General features: G+C 47.9%; 1 protein-coding gene and 1 pseudogene across 4 annotated transcripts in view; one reads left to right on the plus strand and one right to left on the minus strand.

The window, feature by feature from the left end:
- Positions 1-13,973, plus strand: part of Rfx4 (regulatory factor X4) — a 146,634-nt gene that overhangs the window by 106,807 nt on the left and 25,854 nt on the right. For all 4 annotated transcript variants that reach the window (XM_021258377.2, XM_021258376.2, XM_004844808.3 and 1 more), the window contains 2 exons: positions 5,464-5,558; positions 6,249-6,366. In XM_021258377.2, the coding sequence (XP_021114036.1) occupies positions 5,464-5,558; positions 6,249-6,366 (213 nt within the window). The remainder of the gene's footprint in view (positions 1-5,463; positions 5,559-6,248; positions 6,367-13,973) is intronic.
- LOC101723917 (protein FAM204A pseudogene) lies at positions 9,678-10,414 on the minus strand (annotated as a pseudogene).

Below are 13,973 nucleotides of genomic sequence, written 5' to 3' on the forward strand. Positions count from 1 at the left end.
TAAGCTCTTCTTTCCTGAGTGTCTTCAGTTGTGCTGTTGTGGCTGCCTTGAATCGATTCAAAACCTTTCCCTGTCATCGTCTTTTACTCTGGGAAGGGAGCCAGAAGTCACACGGTGCCACATCCCTTGAATAAGGTGGGAGAGTGTGCACCCTGAGGTTTTTACGAGCTGCCTTTCCTTTGGATGGCCCCAGGCAGCAGCAGTCACCGTATTTTCAATCACGCCTTCTAAAGACACTCATGAAAGTGGACTGCAGAGCTGCTGCAGACAGTGAAGAGTGATGAGGTGAGTGTATCTGGAGAGAGGAGGGTTCGTGGCAACATGTCTTTCCCTGTAATAATTGTTTTTAATTTAAACATTCACTGTCGTTTTCAAGCGCCCTTCTACGTCAGCCAGGAGTCTGCAGTGTTTCAGGCTCACATGAGCCAGCCCGCTGCTGGCCGGGAAGCCTGCAGCCCCATGAGTGTGTGGAAAGGGGACATGCATGGCGACTCACCTCTGTGAGCCTCCGCTCCTGCCTGTCCATGTGGACGGACACTCTAACCCTCGGCCTGGGGTGTGCTGTCCGGGCCCCACCCTGACCGGGCAGGGGCTGCTCCCTGGAGAAACAGCAGGAGGAAGTCCCGCTGCCCACCACCCACAGGGCCCCTCCTGATGTGGGGAGCGTGGTGAAGCCAGGTGCTGCCCCTCCTGCACCTTCCCTGTGGGGCAAGTGACCACACTGGGGAGCTGCAGAGGGCCCCCCACTTCCAGGCCTGCCTCCCGCACTCCTGCTGGAGGGAAATCACTCAGGTGTCCAGGCAGAGCGCATGGCGCTTGTGACCGTCCCCCCGATGTTCCTGTTGGAGAAGCCTTTTCCTCCAGGGCCTCCCCAGCAGCACAGTGAAAGGCTTGGCCATGTGCCCCTCCTGGGGCTCAGCTCAGGCCCATTCCCTCCTCCCCAGCTGCCCCAGCCCACTTTGCCCTGCTAAGAATTTTAGGGAAGATCACCCAGATAATAATGCGGCTTATCAACTGTCTGTTCCATGCCGGGTCCTGCCCACCAGAGCAGGAAAAGACTCGGCCCAGGGAGCTAGAGCCTCACCGGGGTCACAGACCCACTAAGTGGCCGGGCTGGCTCAGCCAGCCACCAGAACCAGGCCGAGTCACAGGGGCCCCGGATGTGTCCCCCAGCTCCCCACCAGGCGTCCCAGTCTGCTTTTCCTGGCCCCAACCCAGAAGGTCACCCTGACCACACTCGGGCCCTCTGATTGCCATGTCCCCAGTGCCAGCTGCAGAGCAGGTGTCCGTCCATGTCCGTGGGGACCAGAGTTCCTAACCACATCACCATCAGCAGTGTTCCACTCCATCCTCTTTCTCCTCCGCCTTTCATGGGCAGGAGAAAGGAGACTCTGGGGAAAATACAATCCAGAGAGTTCCTGGAGGGCCCAGGCTCTGCACCTGTGGTGGCCGCTGCAGGAGGCTGAGATTTGTCCTCTCCCTGCGGGAGGCAGGGACGCGTTCCACTGACCCTGCTGGTGCCTACTGAGTGCCTTCCTGGACAGAGCAGCGAGTGTCCATCCACGTGGTGCTGGGGTTATGGACAAGTGGGAAGATGAGCACGAGGCTTACAAATAACAGGGCGTCATGCCCAGGGACAGGAAGGGGACTGTGGAAAGGGTGTCACCCACGCCTCCCACGGGCAGCTGGGAGTCCCTGGACCATGGAGCAGGGCTGGGGGCCGCTCCCTCGCTTCCTTCTGATGGCTGGCACATGGCTGGCACATGGCCAGTGCCTTTGATTTTTTTATTCTTGAGATAGAGGTTTGTTGTTTTCTTTTTTTCTTTGTAACTGTTAGTACGTGTCTGCAGTACATGGTGATTGCATTCACTGCAGGGGATCGGTACATCCATAGCACATTTCAATTCCCTTCTTTTTCCCTACCCCATCCACCCCCCTTTTGTTTTTCCAGCATCAGATTCACTTATCTCATAAGACCTTATAAAGTTAATTATCATATATACAGATTGAAAACCAGACTAATAGGTCAAAGAACATTTCAAACATGTTAAGACAATTGTAGTAAGTCAAAGCACACTTTTAGCTACATTGTCCGCACTGGATTACAGTACCTTTTTTTCCTTTCTTTTTTATCCTATTATCTGTCTTTTATTTTGTACTTTATATATATATATATATATATATATATATATATATGTAGAGAGAGAGAGAGTTTCATATATAAGAAACCATGTGATATTTAAGTTTGTGTGTCTGAGTTATTTCACTTAACATTATGGTCTCAAGGTGCATCCATTTTCCTACAAATGACTCAAGTTTATCCTTTTTATGGCAGAGTAATGGTCCATTGTGTATAAATACCACATTTAAAAATCCACTTATCTGTTGATGGGCATACAGGCTATTTTCAAGATTTAGCTATTGTGAGTTCTGCTGCTGTATGGATGTGCACACGTCACTGTGATGTCACGTCTTTAACTTTTTTGGGAAGACACCTAGAAGGGCAATGGCTGGGTCAAACAATTTCTACTTTTAGTTTTTTGAGGAATCTCCATACTGATTTCCATAGTAGTTGTATCAGTCCACACTCCCACCAACAATGGAGAAGGGTTCCTTTCTCCCTGCAGCCTCAGCAGCATGTGTTATTGGTTGATTTCTTGATGGTACTCATTCTCTCTGGGGTGAGATGGAATCTGTGTTGTTTAATTTACGTTTCTTGAATAGCCAGTGATGTCGAACACTTTCTCATGTGCTTATTGACCTTTTGTATTTCTTCATCTCTTCATTTCAGATGTCCAGTTTTTAATTGGGTCTTTAAATTTGAAGGTCTAATTTCCTTCAGTTCCTTATAGTCTAGATATTAGTCCTTTGTCTGAGGAACAGCTGGCAACTTTTTTTCCCGTTCTGTAGGTTGTCCCTTCCCTGTGTTAGTGGTTTCCTTTGCTGTGTCCTGAGCTTTATAATTTCCTTCCTTGTACTGGCTTTGGGTTTGGATTGTTCTTGTTTTTCTAGGACCTTGAAGTGCATCATTGGGTTATTTATTTGAGCTCATCCTGTTTTTCTGATATGGGAATTCACTGCTATTAACTTCCCTCTTAGGCCTGCTTTCATTGCATCCCATAGGTATTAGTATGCCATACTGGCATTATTATTTTATTGTGGAAACTGTTTAATTTCTTCTTTAATTTCATCTGTGACCCATTGATTATTTAAGAAAGTATTGTTTACTTTCCATAGTTTATGTAGTTTCTTTTGCCATTGATTTCTAGTTTCATTGCACTATGATCTGATAATATGCATGGGATAATTTTGATTTTTTTTGCACTTACTTTAGCATGCTAACGGCTGGTCTGTGGCTTATTTTAGTGAAAGTCCCATGTGCTGCTGAGAAGAATATATATTCTGTTGTTGTTGGATGAAGCACTCTGTAGATGTCTACTAAGTTCATTTGTTTGAAGGTTTGGTTCAACTCTGATATTTCTTTGTTGATTTTTTTGTCTGGGTGGTCTGTCAATTTCTGACGATGGGGTATGGAGGGTCCTCCATTACCGTGGTACCTCAGTATGAACTTAATTCTTCCCACTATTCTGATTGCTAACTGAACTGGACAAGAACGAAATCAAATTTCTTTATAAGATCAACACTGAACATAACCACTGAATTTGATGTGGTTCTCGTCCAGTTCATTTTGAAACCAGAACTGTGGTAAAGCATTGAGTTTGTGAACCGAGGTCCACTGTCCTATTGTGTTGTTGTTTATCTGATTTTTCGTGTCCATTAGTGTTTGTTTTCTGAAGTTAGGTGCGCTGGTACTTGATGCATGTATGTTTATAATTCTTAACTCTTCCTGTTGAATTGTTCCCTTCCCCAATATCTAGTGACCTTCTTTGTCTCTTCTGGTCAGTCTTAGCTTGTCTGAAATTAGGGAACGAACTCCTGCTTTTCTCTGGGTTGCCACTGCATGGGATATTGTTTTCCATCTATATCTTTTAAAATTAAATGTGTTTCTTGTATGCTATACACTGTGGATTTTATTTTATTTTATTTCTTTTTGGTACCGGGGATCAAACTCGGAACCTTGCACTTGTGAGGCAGGCAGCGGCACCACTGAGCTAAATCCCCGGCTCTGTGGGTTTTATTTTTGATCCATTCTGCCAATCTGTATCTTTTGATTGGAGAATTGAGACCATTCACATTGAGAGTTATTGCTGATTTGTTCCTATCATTGCATTATTTTCCCATTGCTGATTTCCTTATTTTCTCCTTTTTGCTTAACAGCTTGGCCCAACAGGTATATTCGTTCTGTTTGACTTACTGACATTGTTGGCTTCATTGTCTCTTTCTTGAGAATTTTTCATAATGCTTGTTTGGTGGTCATGAATTTCTTGAGATGCTCCTTGTCATGGAAATATCTATTTCTCCATCAATTTTAAAGGGCAGATTTGCAGGATACGTACGTCAGGGTTGGAAATTGCTATCTTCTGGGGCTCTCCACCCCAAGCCCTCCTGGCATCGGCCAGTTCCTGCTGGGTGCTCACCGTGCATCCATGACACTGGTGCCACCTCGGGGTGCTCTGCTTGCCTCACATTTGCCTCGTGGACACGGCTCCCTGTGGAGGCAGTCAGAATGCGTGGGAAGGGTCCTTGATGGCAGCATGGGGCTGGTGTGCACCACAGAACTGGATTCGGACCTGCGCCCCAGTGCACTGTGACCTCGGGGATAATGCAGAGGGCCACATGCCAGTGCTGGGGCAGAGGAGTCGTGAGGAGCTCCTGGCTGAGTCAGGCCATGTCTGAGTCACACCTCTGCTCTTCACTAGCTGTGAAACCTTTGAACACAAAAACATAATGAAAAGAGATGTCTGTCCCTAAAGTCCCCTGGTTACAAAGAGGGTCCGGGCTCCGTGCTGAGAGGGAGCCAGGACAGGGTGTGGCCATCCCCTCTGTGCACAGCTGCTGAGCACCCACGCCCTGAGGAGCCCCAGAGGCCCGCGCTACTTGCCCAATTGTGTGGCCCAGAAACCTTGGCCCAGAGGAAGCAGAGAGTGTGGGCAGCGGGGCCTCTGCCCCTTGATCCAAGCAGGCACTTGCTCAGTGACAGCTGCCTCCTGGGGAACCCGTGAGGCAGTGAAAGTGTCACGAATCTAGCAAGGGGACCCCAAACAGGTCAAGGGCAGCTTGCGGTGCACTGGGAGGGCGTGGGGCTGAAGCAGGGTTGGCAAGGGGTGCAGGGGGGTTCAGAGAATCGACTGAGGCTGTAGGAAAGGAGGATGTGGAGGGTGCACTGGGGGCCTGGAAATAACCCCACGGCATCCCCGGAAGGCTGAAGTGCAGTTTGGACTTTAAAACCCATAGTGCCCTGGCCAGACCTTGAGGTTCCATTGGTCCAGAGTTGTGATTGTCTTCAAGACGCAGCTCTGTCCCACACAGCGGCACTCATGCGTGCGGTCTGCTCTTTGACAGTGTACCAGGAGTTCGACCACCTGCTGGAGGAGCAGTCGCCCATTGAGGCCTACATCGAGTGGCTGGACACCATGGTGGACCGCTGCGTCGTGAAGGTGGGTGAGCTGGCCCCAGGGAGCAGGGGTGGAGGGCGGAGGAGCAGGGGGCTCAGGCTTCCCTGGTGCCCCAGCTCGGCAGCTCTTTTATCTACCAGGTGCATAAATTGTTGGCATAAGATTTTATGTCATGTATTTTAGTCCATGTTTGCCATACATGATGTTTTCATTCCTTGTGTGGAGTCGCTGCACGTAGCTAACACATCCCGATTCTTTTTATGTCCCCTCCCTCCCCTCTCTCCGTCTATTGATCTCCTTCCATTTGTAAAAGGTCTCCATATTTCCTATTATCTCATTTTTATTGGCTCTTTATTTATTCTTTGGGTTTCTCATGTAAGAGAAATCATGCAATATTTAAGCTTGTGGGTCTGATTTATTTCGCTTACCATTATGGTCTCAAGGGGCATCCATTTTCCTACAGATGACTCCAGTTTATCCTTCTTTATGGCAGAGCAGTACTCCACGTAAATACTACATATTTTTTATCCATTTGTCTTTTGATGGGGTTCCATGGTTTAGCTATTATGAGTTGTGCCGCTATGAACATGTGAAGTGTATTTCTGCTGCTACGAACAAGAAGTCCAAACCATTGCTATGGTACTGAACTCAGGGACTCCTGAGCCTTCCCGTCGGTCGTCAGAGAGCCAGTAGTAAGTGAGAGTCGGCCTTATCAAAGCCGCTCTCTTGCAGGTGGCCGCCAAGAGACAAGGGTCGCTGAGGAAGGTGGCCCAGCAGTTCCTCCTGATGTGGTCCTGCTTCGGCACCAGGGTGATCCGGGACATGACCTTGCACAGCGCGCCCAGCTTCGGTAAGGCCGCCCCAGCCCTGCTGCCTGGCGCGCTTGGCCTGCGCACGGGGACGCGGGGCGGGGGGGGGGGGGGGAGACGGGACGCGAGCGCCGTCAGAGACCGAGGTGCGCATGCGCAGGCCGGCCTGAGCGCCCAGGCTCGGCGAGCGGTGTGTCGCCTCAGCGGCGTGCTTGGTCCCCTCCCTGCGGACTTGCGGGGCGGCGCGAGGACGTCTCTCAGTGTCAGCATCTGCACGTGGCCCCATGGACAGCCTCTTCGTTTTTCATTTTTCCAATGGTTGACGTTTGAATTTTTATTTCTATTTCTTAGCAATTTTTTTTTTTTGAGACAGGCTCTGGCTATGTAGCCCAGGCTGGCCTGGAACTCAGGTTGATCCTCCTGCCCCAGCCTCCTGAGTGCTGGGATTACAGGCGTGCACCACACCTGGTTACTATTTCTTTAAAATGCGATCTCGATCTCTTTCAACCCTTAGAAGAGGGCTTTTGCATTGTTTTCTCTTTTGTCCTGCTTGGATTTTCATCACCTGTGGGAGCAGCTGGCCCCAATTCCTCATCCGAGGCTTTCTGGATCAACAGGGCCAACTTCTCAGAGGGGCTACCTCGGCAGCACCCTAGCGCCACTGGAAGGTGCAGGGGTCTATGTTTCAAAGAACCGAGTGTGGGTCGAAGCCAGGCATGACCTAGAATCCCAGCACTCGGGAGGCTGAGAAGGGAGGATCCCAGCGACTCTGAGACCAACCTGGGCTACCTAGTGAGTTCAAGGCCAGCCTGGACCACACAGCGTGATCCTGTCTCAAAAAACCAAAACAGGGTGGGGATTTACCTCAGTTGTGCCACTGCCTGCCTCAAAATCACAAGGTCCCAAGTTCGATCCCCGGTACCAAAAAGAAAAACCAAAACAAAAATGAACCAAATACGTATGGAGTGCAGGTCATCCTGACCAGAGGGAAGAGGGGACTTGAAGGCATTATCTGCACATTCAAAACCCAGAACATGCGGGCCTCCATTTCCCCGGGTTTTGGCAAAGGGCTGTTGGTGAGTTTTCTGGGCAGTTGCTTCAGACCCCTTGTACTTACAAGTGGAGCCGTGGTTTCATTTCTCATCCTCTCCAGTTAGGCCGGTCAGCACTGGCTCTGCCCTGGGCTAGCCGTGGCGCCTGTCCCTCTCCCTTTCTGTGGTCTTGTCCCTGGCTCCCAATGGCACTGTGGCGAAACACAGGAGCCCTGCTTTTCCTAAAGAGCCCGTTCCTGAAAGACTGTGTTTGTCCACTCTAAGAGGTGTTTTGTTGCGGATTCCTTTCATCTCGGTGCTCAAAGTCCTCTGAAGCCGCCTGTCCCACGGCTGCAGAGGAAGTGCGCATTGCCGGCTACCTGGGCTGTGCAGCACTGAGGACCCCAGGTCGGCACGGTCAGCAGCAGCTCCTGTGGCCTCTGGCTCCACAAAAGCCATTCGCGCGACAGGCCATCACTGAAGGGACAGTCGGAAAGATTTGAGAAGTTTCTCCTTCGCCTCCAAATCAAAGACTCAGCCTCACACACATGGACACGTGTGCCAAGGGGGCGCCCATTCCTGGTTTTATCCCTCAGTCTTCATCTTGCTGGTTGGTAAACTGACCTCCTCACACACAGAGAAAGTGATTCCCTCCGCAGCAGTGTTCTTTGCAAGTCCTTTGACCAAGTAGAACAGCTGGGCATGATGAAAGGAGTGAGTTTGTTTCCGAGGACTATTGCTCCTTGTAATGTGTTTATTTTAGAATATGTTGGAACCTTGGGCAAATGCGGAAATAAGTCAAATCCTTTAGAAAAGGATAGAGAGAACAAGATTAACCTGATTTCACTTTTACAGTATTTTTCAGCCTCGAATGGGCTGAAAATAATACCTGTCTCCCAGTCCGCTTGGCAGACCATCTGAAACGGCCCCGCTCCTCTGGCGCATTGCTGAGTGGTGCGGCATGGGGTGACAAGCAAGTTGAAAGAATTTGCGGCAGACAAAAGCCCCCTCCCCCTTTGGGCCTGTGTGTGTCAAAGCCCGGCTGGTGGCTGTGTTTGGGTCGTGCGTTCCCTGTGTGGAAACAGCTAATTAGGAAAAGAGCTCTGCTCCCAGCCCTCCCTGGCCGAGGCGGCTCTGTCTCCTGACTCCCACACAGCAGCTGCTGACCGTCACAGTGACCGTGTGGGACCCCAAGGAGCCCTGGGGCTCGGTCACCGCTTCCCAGGTCGGCCCCGTTCAAAGGTGGTTGGCTCCTTTCTTCTCCCTAATTCCTTTTCACGGAACAGGCCTGTGGCGGGCACTGAAGTAGCAGACTTTGCTTCTGTGCCGGAAGCAGTGGCTTCTAAGGTAGCAGGCAGCGAACGTTGATCCTGGAGGAGCCGAGCAATGTAGGCTTCTGCCTCCAAGCAGCGCCGTGCTCTCAGCAGACCTATCTGAGTTCAGGTCCCAGACAGTGTTGGAGTCTTCTCCCTTTCGTTCTGGGTTTTCACCAAACGCCTGTTACTTCACTGCTACGAACGTCTGGGAGGTGGCCAGTGCAGGAAGCACTTTGGCGTCAAACAGTCCCCTAAGCAGCTTGGAGCGCAGGCTGAGGGGCCGGATTGTACAGCGCTCCCGTGCTCACTGGCCAGCTGGCTGATTGATGATTGCACTGCTGGGGACTGAACCCAGGGCCTCGCTCTCACCAGGCAAATATTCTAGTGCTGACCCACATCCCCAGTTCTTTTAATTTTTTTTTTTTTTTGGTACTGGGGATCCAACTCGGTACCTTGTGCTTGCGAGGCAGGGGGCAGAACCACTGAGCTAAATCCCCAGCCCTTAATTTTTTTTTTTAAAGAATAATTGTTTTTATAGCATTAAGGTAATTTCAGTCATTTGGAAAGATAGCATCAACTGAGGCTTTTTTGAACTTATGACTACTCCATTCTAAACAAAAGCTAATCTTAAAAACGTAATTCCAGAAAAAGTGCAGTTATGCCAAGAACAGATAAGAAAGTACAAGGATCTCACAGGCTCTGCTATACCAAACAGATAAAAAGTAAAATTGATTTTATACTGCAAGTCTATACAGCTAAATAAAATCCTATCTTCTTTTCCTGTGTGTATGCTTGGGTTTCTTACATAAATAACAAAATACATTCCATCACTTCAATAGAATGAACTCCTTAGAAAAAAACTTAAAAGAGCTGATAATCAACTCCCAAGATTTATGCTTACTTCTTCCTGCTTTTCTCAATTTCCTGACATATTTAACCTAAGCAGAAAACTCTTTTCTGGAAGTTAAGCACACACGTCTGCATGTGTCTTGAAGAATCCTCCCATTACATGTGTCCCATGCTGCTTTTGGTTTCCCGTCTCTTCTCTGCTTCAAACCCCCATGCGAGTTTCTTCTTTTTTCGAGCAGCCTGTGCGTTCTCAGCCTCATTTTTGGCTTTTACAAACTCGTGACAGGCGATTGCTTTGGCAGTTTTTACACCAACCTCTCGAGTAGCTAGCTGGTTGGTGAGTGAGCTCTGCAGCCTTCTCCACATCCCTCTCCTCCACAGCCTGGTCTGCCCTCTTCTCCAGGCCAGGCTTTTGAACCTTTTTCCTTTGAACAGGGGGTTCAAATCTATCATTGGCTCCGAAGTACTGAATAAGCTCCTTCCAGTGGGTTTCATTTAAGGACTGCTCACTAGGAGATTCTTTTTCATTCTTCAATTTACCTTTTCTGGAGCGTTTTCTCTCTCTCACTCTGAATCTTGAGGCTGAAGTATTTTCTGTTCAGAATGTTTTTTATGCAATTCTTGAAATTTGTTCCACATATTTAAGGGAATTCCGGAAGGCCATTCTTCATGTGCATTTCTTTGCCTTGGCCTCTGTTTTGATTTTTGGTCCATCTGCGGACAAATCTGAGATTTCTGTGTCTTTAATGGTCCCAGCCGCTTTATCTTCTTGTAAGTTATGATCAAAGTTCTGTGGTGTGGCCTCATCTTCAGAATTCGACTCAGTATCACTTTCGTTTTGGCCAGGAGGCAGCAGTCCGCTCCACATCTTTTCTTAAGCTTCAAGATTGCAAGAGGGTAGCTCTAGAAGGATACACCTGTTCTGTTTGGCTGCACAGCCCAGAACTCGGCAGGCTTTCTGACGGCAGTGCCGCACTCCAATCCCAAAATGGGGAGCATCCCCTCCCGGCCACAGAACTAAGCGCCACGGATTCCGGCATAGGAAGTCTGGCCTGTGAACTGAAGCTGCTCTCCTGTATGCAAGACCTGTAAAGATGAGCCTGTTTCCTTGTTCAAAAGCTCCTCATCGTATCTCACTTTGGCTGGGACAGGACAGAAGACCCCTTTCCCATTAACTGGCTGGGGAAGGCCCCATGACACCCCCTCCCAGCCAAGCAGAATGCATCGCTCCTGTGGACCCCATCCGAAGCTCTCTAAACTGTCCCCGGCACTCCGCTGGCCAAGGAACTGTGAGGGCGCTCAGCCTGGCCCTTCTGCTGCCCTTACTGGGAGCCCTTGGGCCCATCACGCCGGGAAAAGAGCAGTTCTTTTTAATTTTGAGACAGGGACTCACTAGGTCGGCCAGGCTAGCCTTGAACTTGCAACCCCCCTGCCTCTGCCTCCTGAGAAGCTGGGATGACAGCCATGCTGCACTGTGACCACCTGTGTGGGCAGAGCCTGGGAGCACCTGTGCACACCCTCAGGAAGTGGCCCAGACGTGTGGCCATGCCCACCCCTTGCAGCCTGCCCCTCTGGCACAGATGTCCCCTGTGGCTCCTGTCACACAGAGCCCGCTTCGCGGCAGGATACCAGCTGCGCCTGCAATGTGGGCCAGGCGGGGAGCAAGCAGCCCAGACTCGCCTGTCCCTGCGGTGGTGCCACCTGCCCCTCTGCCCTTCTCGGACATGCCCCGTGAAGGTGAAAGGTGAGAAGCTGACAGGAGAGAAGCACCAGACGCCGAGGAACAGAGTGACTTCCCCTTAGTGCTGAGAACAAGGGACAGGCAACTCCGGCTCAGGAGTGAGGACAACAGAGAGGCGCCTTCGGTTATGCAGACTGGAGCATCTGGCACCCACAGAGCTTCTTTTAAAAAAGAGAAAGACTGAAAGAATGCGTTTCAGCAAGAAGAAAAGGGAAGCCGCGGATGAGACCCGAGGTAAGACATGTTCCGGTTACTGTTGCTGTGTGACAAACTAAAGCCTCCTGGACTGAAACAACCAAGCTGTGATGTCCACCAGTTCCATGGGTTGGTACCATGGGTCCCGGCGGTGCTTCTCTGAGTCAGAGACAGTGACTCGGTCGGTCTTGGCCGCTCTGAGCTGTCACGGCCCACCAGGACTCCAAGGGTCAAGCGAATCTCCAGTTCTCAGAGGAAGAATGCAAGAAGCGGGGAGGGCGCTCTTTTCAAATAAGCAAAATTTAAAACTATGTAAACAAATTTAATTAATTTTTGGTTCTGATTTTATTTTATTTTGGGTTTGGTTTTTTTTTTGAGACCAGGTCTCACTACATAGTTCAGGCTGACCTTGAACTCTCAGTGATTCTCCTGCCTCAGCCTTCCGAGTGCCCAGCTGGTTTTAATTTTAAAACTAATCTTTGTATGTACACTTTAAAAAGGCAAAACCAAGTTCAAGGAAAACAATATAATGTGGAGTAACAGGAAGAAGGTATGCAAGGAATCATTAAAGTGCACTAAAGTCTTTGTCCTGTTTAGGAATGCTAAATAACTTTAGACACTGTTGGAAAAGTTAAGTTTGTTTGGTTTGTTGTTTTGTTTTGATTTCTGAGACAAGGTCTCACTATGTAGCCCAGGCTGGCCTCGAACTCCCGGGGATCCTCTTGCCTCTGCCTCCCCAGAGCTGGGATCACAGGGGTGCACTGCCACACCCAGCAAAGTTTAGTTTTGTTACAGTAGATAAGTAGGTATGTTAAGGGATCATCCCTAAAAGGACAGAATCATCATTTACAGGGAAAAAGTGAAAGACTATGACAACATAAGAGATGGCAGGAGTTGAGAAGATAAAGCATAGAAATGGGCGGTGAGTGAAAAATAGAAAGTAGCAGGGCAGAAATAAAGAACAAATGGTGATCAGAGTAAATGGAAAAGTTTCTTCCTCCAAAAACATCGGGGAAAAATACTTTTACAGGAAATACTCTTTTACTAGACTTAAAAGAGACATGTAATTCTTAATTTATGAAAATAAACATGAAGTCATGAAAATCAGTATTTAAGAGGATAAAACTCAAAGAAGGAAAGCAGTAAAACTCATGTTACGAAGCTAATCTCAATTTCAAATTCTGGCAAGAACAGTAGAGGAAAAGAAAATTGTGACTCAGCTATGTATTTTTTCATAGATAAAAAAATCTAAGCGAAGGACTAGCAGTCTAATTTGATGGCAGTTTTTTAAAAAATCATTGTTAATAAGAGTATGCCAAAAATTCAAGTATTAGTCAAAGTCTGAAAAGTTACTAATTAACATACTGTATCAATGGATTGAAAGTGAAAAATCATATGATTTTATCTCTATAGCTACAGAGAAATAAATAGCATTTGATACTATTCAGCTCTCAAATACGATTTTCGAGAAAATTCTTAGCAAATTAGAAATAGATGATTTATTTAATATTAAAAAGTATCCCCAAACCTGCAATAAACATTATACTAAATGGTGAAATTTTAGAAGTTCTTCTGCTTAAGTCATAGAAGACAGTATTCACTACAGGTTCTATCCAATGCAATAAGAAAAGGAAAGGAAATACCAGAAGGAGGAGGAAAACACAGAAGTATCTGTATTCATAGAAGTTATAATTGCTGACAAAAGAGAATCTATAAACTAATAGAACCAATTAGAATTCAGCCAGGTCACCAAATACAGTTAAAATAAAATCTTGGGTATTTTTTAGCACTAACTTGAAAACATATATACCTGAAACTAAAAAGTACCTAGAAACAATTGAACAAAAATTACTTTAAGATTTTCAAGGAGAAAATGTAAAAGCTGTTGAAATAGACCATGCTTATGTTTAGAAAGACCCAAGCTCAAAAAGATGTTAATTGTCTTCGATTTAATATATCAGTTCAATGCAATTCCAACCCACATCTCAATATTTTTCCTTTGATTTTTTTTTTTTTAACAATTTGATCTTAAAACTCGCATGGAGGAGCAGAGGGTCCAGAAGAGCCGAGATGTTTGAAGGTGTGGAGGCAAGGTGCAGGACCCACTCCCCTGACTCGTGGGCCGTCCTGGAGGAGGCCAGTGGGGTCAGGGAGGGTTGGGCAACCATAAGAAGGGAGGAGGGAGCCCACCCTGGGGGACCCTTGTTCCCCATCCATAACACAGGAGTGTTGGACAGGTGACTGTGGGACAGGGAGGGCAGGAAAATCAGCTGGGAATGTTCCAAGACAAGGGTTTTAGGATAATTAAAGTTAGCCCCCTCTCCTACAAACTCTGAAAAGAAACATCTAAATAAAAAAGTGACAGATCTTACACTTCTTGGAAGAAAATATGAAATACTATCTTTATTATCTTGGAATAGGAAATTTTCTTTTTTTTTTTTGGTACCGGGGATCAAACTCGGGACCTTGTGCTTGCGAGGCAGGTGCCGGAACCACTGAGCTAAATCCCTGGCCCG

Source organism: Heterocephalus glaber, unplaced genomic scaffold, assembly GCF_053883595.1.
Source record: "Heterocephalus glaber isolate CG9 unplaced genomic scaffold, H.glaber_assembly_v1.0 deba00001572, whole genome shotgun sequence".
NCBI classification, from domain to species: Eukaryota; Metazoa; Chordata; class Mammalia; order Rodentia; family Bathyergidae; genus Heterocephalus; species Heterocephalus glaber.